The 6,257-nt window shown below is 48.0% G+C and overlaps 1 protein-coding gene across 5 annotated transcripts; it reads left to right on the top strand.

The window, feature by feature from the left end:
* Window positions 1-14: 14 nt before the first annotated feature.
* Window positions 15-5,520, top strand: RWDD2A (RWD domain containing 2A). Of its 5 annotated transcripts, none has more exons than XM_069598975.1 (3): window positions 15-84; window positions 1,153-1,370; window positions 2,419-3,356. In XM_069598975.1, the coding sequence occupies exons 2-3, from the start codon at window positions 1,170-1,172 to the stop codon at window positions 3,094-3,096; spliced, it is 879 nt and encodes a 292-aa protein (XP_069455076.1). In that variant the 5' UTR covers window positions 15-84; window positions 1,153-1,169; the 3' UTR covers window positions 3,097-3,356. The 5 variants fall into 5 exon arrangements, with proteins under 5 accessions (XP_069455076.1, XP_069455074.1, XP_069455075.1 ...); XM_069598973.1 differs by adding an exon at window positions 5,078-5,520 and having other exon boundaries at window positions 61-1,370; window positions 2,419-3,040; XM_069598974.1 differs by having other exon boundaries at window positions 61-130.
* Window positions 5,521-6,257: the final 737 nt, after the last annotated feature.

A 6,257-nucleotide genomic window follows, 5' to 3' on the forward strand; every position in this document is an offset into this window, starting at 1 on the left:
GGGGGGCGGCCTGCGGGCCCCGCCCCGCCTCCGTGCCCGTCACGCGCGGCTCGCGCCTGCGGAGCTGCGGATCCGCTTAGCGAGGTTGACAGAGGGTTTGGGGCTGTTTCCCTTTGAATGACCCGGAAGGGTGAGGCCCCCGCGGTTGCCCGGGGGTTGGGGCTGAGGGTCGCGGGCCCTCAGAGCGCTGCGACCGGCAAAAAAAAACGCAGCCCCTGACTCCAAATTCGGGTCTCAGAGGGTGGCAGGCCCACGTTCCTGGGAAGCCGGGGTTCCGAGTGGTCCTGAGTGGGGAGGGGGTACCAGCCCCGAAACGGGGCCTCTAACAAGGTGATCCCAGCCCCAGTGAGCGCCACTCGGCTCCCCGCACCCCCCTTCTCTACTCGCGAGGTTCATCTCCCAAACGTTTTCTTCTGGGAAGCTTTCTCGAGCCGCTCCTCCCCTCCCCGCCAGCTCGCATAAAACGCCATTTTATTTACCGGGAAGACCCCTCTCATTAAGCCAGAACCCTTGAGGGCAGAAACCAGGTGGATCCAAATCATCGGGACTCATTTGCCGTCCTGGTCCGGGGTGAGGCGAAAAGCCCACCGGGTAGGGCTCTGTGGCACAGAGGCCGCGGGGGCTGCAGCTGGCGTGGAACGCGGCGGGGCCCAGAAGACCCCCGGAGCCCGGGGATCCTAATCCTTGCCTCGACGATACTGCGGGCCTCTCTGGTCGCTACGGACACCGCCGCCCAAGCCCCGCACCTGGGTGGGATTTGGAAGCTGGGCCCCTCGCCCTTCCCAGAATTCAAGCTTGCAGTGTCCGCAAGTGGTGCTTGCCAGCCATCTGCAACGGGATAACTCCGAACACTTGTTGAAAATCCAGATTACCTGGACCCAGATCGGACCGGGGTTGAGGGGGGGGGGGGGGGGGGCACGGAGAGAGAATCTGAATTTTAACGACGCATCTTGGGATATGCGTCTGCTAGATTTGGGGGTCAGGAAATAAAGCGGAAGAGTGTAAGTGTCCTGCTTTGTGCACATAGCTCTCGGTGCGTAATACCGCTCCTGCAGAGCGGCTACCACGGAAAGGGAACTGCGGGAAATTTCCCTGGACACCGCCGACGTTGACAACCCCAGTGTCCCTGGGCCTTTCCGGTTTTCCTGGCAGGTTGATTTCGAGTCAGCATGTCGGCTTCAATGAAGGAATGCCTTCAGCTTCAGCTGCTGGAGATGGAAATGCTGTTTTCTATGTTTCCTAACCAAGGAGAAGTAAAACTTGAAGATGTCAATGCCCTGACGAACATAAAGAGATACTTGGACGGCATAAGGGAGGCGCTGCCACCAAAAATCGAATTTGTGATCACCCTGCAGATCGAGGAGCCCAAGGTAGGTGCCTTGAGTTGTTTTCCTTGTTGCCATGTTGCCAGGTTCCCAGGTTTTATTGAAAACACTTGGAGCCTGAGCTTCCTCTCCAAGAAGCAGATAGAGAATATTCCAGATGCATATTTCCTTTACGTGTTTGAAAGGAAGATATGGGATGTTAGTTGTCTCAATAAAGATCTTGACTTTTACACACATATGCTCACCTTTTAAAGCAATAGGCCCGGTGTTTTTATTAAACACACCTTGCAGTCTTATGGTGCCATTTTTCTGTCACTCGTCCAGTTGAACGAGTCCTGCTACTGTAGTATGGACTGTCTGGTACATACGTTATGACTTCCCCAGATCTCAATGTTGTCTTTTTGGCAGCACTGTTTTTAAGGAGTGAATGACTGTTTCTTTGGTGGCACCATGACCCTGAAAGCAAATACAGGTAGAAAATCTAAATTCTGAAAATGAATTGACCTTCATTTTCTGATCTGTTTATCTCCAGCAGGGTTAGCATCACCCATGTAACAAGTGGTCCAGGCATTTGAGAACCCCTGTTATTTACTTACTCAGCCTTGGGTCACCATTCCTTCAGGCGAGACTCCCTGGCTCCCCAGACCTCAGGTAGCCCCCCTGGTGACACATTTCAGTGGATCCCTCTGCTCTTTCGTGGCCATGCTTCTCGCCTTTGCAATGAAATACTTGCTGCGTGTAATGATTTGTTTAATGTCTGCCCCCTTCACTAGGCTCTACACTTCATGAAGGACAGAACTAAGGTCTAGCTTTTTGTGAAGAAGAAATATCTTGAAACAATTTTTTCAGCATAGGGTACCTGACACGTGCTCGGTGTTTGATGAATATTGGAAGGAATGAATGCATCATTGGAAGGAGTTTGTGTCTGTGTGTAAAATTGTGTTTGTGAAGTTGTGCAGTGTCTGGCACACAGCTGACACGTAACAGAAGCAGTAACTATTGTTGATACCTTGATCAGAATCATGCAGTGGCCATTGATAAACTAGCTTATGTGATTTCACGGTACTTAAATATATTTGCTTTTCATTTTGAGGTGAAAATTGACTTGCAAGTAACCATGCCTCACAGCTACCCCTATGTAGCACTGCAGATGTTTGCACGGTCACCAGAACTTGACAGACAGCAGCAGCTGCTTCTCAACAAAGGCCTCACTTCGTACATCGGGGCTTTTGATCCAGGGGAGCTCTGTGTGTGTGCGGCCATCCAGTGGTTACAAGACAGCAGTGCCTCCTACTTCCTGAACAGAAAGCTCGTGGACGAACCATCGACACAAGCAAAGCCAGTCAAGAGCACCTTCCTCCGCATGTGGATCTACAGTCACCATATCTACCAGCAGGACCTCCGCAAAAAGATCCTGGAGGTCGGGAAGAGGCTGGACGTGACAGGATTTTGCATGACAGGAAAGCCAGGGATAATCTGTGTGGAGGGCTTCAAAGAGCACTGTGAGGAATTCTGGCACACAATCAGGTACCCCAACTGGAAACACATTTCCTGTAAGCATGCGGAGAGTATCGAAACAGAAGGAGATGGGCAAGACCTGCGCCTTTTCCATTCTTTTGAAGAATTACTCCTTGAGGCCCACGGTGACTACGGCTTGAGGAATGACTATCACATGAATCTGGGCCAGTTCTTGGAATTCCTCAAAAAACACAAAAGTGAGCATGTTTTCCAGATATTATTTGGTATTGAAAGCAAAAGTTCTGACTCCTAGGAAGCTATGAAGAGGCCTCTATGAAGAGGCCTACATAACTAAGCTCACAAAGGTATATTTCTATTAATAAAAGCAAAATAAAAGGACTAGTAGCTGGTTAGCATCGTCAGTGGGGAAACCTAGCTCCAGTATTTTTCCCTGGTATTGAAACAAACACATAAGCCTTTTAACTTTATAACTGTGATGGTGATGTTACCTCTATGTTCTTGCGTTAATTGAAAACTAGTTCATGGTACACTAATAAAAACCAGTCAGTCTAACCAGTGAAGCTAATTTGATTAAAAAAAGAGTTTTCAAAGCCCAGCTGAATGGCAGTGGTCAAACTGCAGCTATGAACTCATAAATGTTAACATTTCTCCTTTTCCTGGTGCTAGCAGGCAGGGGACGCCACACATTTTTCTCAGTCAAGTTGAAAATAGGAACTAAGAACACGTGTTTACACGTTTCTTACTTTAACTTAAACTCTTCTATGTGGGGTTTTTCCTTTTAGTAAAACCAAATGCTAAGGGTGGTGACGCTGTGCCCTGTGTTGTTTACGTCGATTGATTCATAATACTAAGGATCGTGTACCAGTATTCTTGCTGGGTTCGTCTCCACAGAACCAAATACGGTTTCTTGCCCACACAGTGTCCCACAGATTGTGCACTTGGGTCTTCTTCCCTGTGCCAGTTTGCATCGTTCTGTGGGGCAAGGGCATTGGGAAGGACCAGTGTGGATGGCCCTGCACTGTCACCTTCCTAGAGGACAAAAGTGATGTCACCACCATCTCTTCTGAAAATTTCAAGCTCCGCAGTCTTCACCAGCCTTCGTTAAAATGAGTTTATTTTAATGATAATAGCCCCTGTTTAAGCAGCTCTTACCGAACCTTTTTATTACATTCATCTACCCCTGGCCAGGAATTTCTGGGAGTCTCACCTGTGGTGAAGGACATTCCCAAGGTCTCTCTACTCAGCTTTCTCTGGTTGCCTGGCCTTGGTCTCTTCTTTACTACTGCCCTTTCCCAGGGAGCATTCCATTCTCCTGCTGGGTCACAGGCACTCCACTGATACCCTGGTCCCCTAAGGATGTATCCACTATAAGGATACCCCTCAGTCCCCAGAGTTGGGGGCTGAGATTCAGTGACATGGACGGAATGCCTCACTCCCCATCTCGGGATGCTGTTAGATGCCAAAATTGCTGCGTGTGCTGGCGGTGTGTATAGAATCTTTGATGAAACAGTCCATTCCAGTGTCTGGTTTTCCTCTGTGTCTAGGATGTAGACACGTGTCCTCGGGCAGAGCCAGGACGTGACAGAGAGCAGACCCTACACTAAGCTGACTCTCCTGACTATGAGGCCTGGGGATGGGGTCCACGCTGTCCTGCCTGAGCTCTACTCAGCTCATCAGAGAAAAGTTTCCTTTCAGGGCGCAACTCAGACACTCACACCAAGACTCTTGTCGTGGGCCTGCCTTGCCTGCTCATCCAGCTTGCCCATTCGTATTTTAATCGTGGCTTTGCACATGGCTGGGACTCATTTTCCCTGTGTACGAAGGGAAGAAGTAGGACTGACATTGCCGAAGACTCGTTCCTCAGTCTTTACCAGGACTGAAAACAACACACACAGGAGACAGCTTCCCATGTCGTCTCCCCAGAGCCATCAAGAAGCATAATCAGTGTTGACAGGGTTCAGGCCCTAAACAGATGTTAACTGCTAACTTTTTCCCCTTTGAACTGAGACAGCAATAGGTGCCATTCATCTAATACGTGTCTAAGCCACTCAGTGTTTTCTATGATTAAATGAGCTAAAGTAGTCACAGAAAGGTAAATTTAAAGAATATGAAACAAAAATCTTACATAACTCAAATGAAGGGAATAAATTCTGGTTTTTGAACACTTTACTGCTCCTGGAGCTATTTCTGATGATAGTTTTTCAGGACCTACTTTGACATGTCAAATAGAAGCATGTGGCAATGTTTTGTTGTTTTTTTTTTTCCCCTATCAGAAGCACTAATATTGTTCAGTCACCGAGTCATGTCCAACTCTTCACAACCCCATGGACTGCAGCGTGCCAGGATCCCTGTCCCTTACCATCCCTCAGAGTTTGCCCAAGTTCATGTCCATGAGGAAGCTCCCCTTCTCTGGGAGGAGTGACTGGAATCCAGCTGGCAGTCTCCTGGAGAGATGGTTTTGAACTCTTGCTGCTAGAATCCCTAATGCCACCCTCCTGCCTGGCCTATGGAATGCTCAGTTGACCAAAGCCTCCTGTGACCTATTAACACCTAACATCTGCCCCCTTTTTTTCTGGAGTCAGAATCAGCCTCTGTTGCTTATAATCCAGGAATCCTGATACTGTATACATATATGTTTAAAATGTTCATTTGGAAAGAATGCTCATTATACATGCTTGTGTCTTAAAGCTTACTAAATTAAATCCGTTTTTCTTCACGTATGCTCCCTGCTTTTCATTCCTTGCTGGTCTGTTTTGTTAGGCTAAGGACAGAGGATACTCGCATAACAGGAGAATGGGTCAGCTGACACAACACAAGGACTTCAAAAACATTGCTGTATTAAAGCAGAAATATGTTGCCTGTGAACTTGAGTTTCTGTATGGCTGCTTACAAGCTATCCTTCTGAGAACTTGAGCAGGCTTTGCAGCAGCCTATCTGAGGCCTTCATATAACACTCTTGAGCAGGACAATTTTCTTTCTTTTACTTCAAGTGGCCCAGTACTAAGTTGAAAGAATAGGTATTTTCTGAAGGGAGTGTGGTTTGCTCAAAAATCCTGATTTTATATAAAATCCTAATTTGCTCAAAATTCTCAGCCCATTGGATCTCCCTCATAGGGTCCACATGGTAAAACCACGTTTCACTGCAACCTGATTTAGCTGGAGAGGCCTTTTTTTCCTGAGCCCAGTTAAATCTAGAAGCATTCGGATCAACCCATAAATGGGCTGCAGCACTGCACATAACATTCAAAGAAAGCCACCAAACACTGAGGGTCCTTAGTTGTAGGTGAAATAGAGCACGTGATTTTCTCTTCACTATGGCCGGAATATTCCAACATACACCAGGAAACTGGACCACCACAAAGCTGGCTGAGGTGGCAGGCTCTTGTGCTTTCATGGGATTTATCTTCCACTGTCCAGCCAGATGCATTGTAGCAGGTATCCAGAGAAGCTCAT

The sequence above is a fragment of the Ovis canadensis genome, chromosome 8, assembly GCF_042477335.2.
Source record: "Ovis canadensis isolate MfBH-ARS-UI-01 breed Bighorn chromosome 8, ARS-UI_OviCan_v2, whole genome shotgun sequence".
Lineage (NCBI taxonomy): Eukaryota > Metazoa > Chordata > Mammalia > Artiodactyla > Bovidae > Ovis > Ovis canadensis.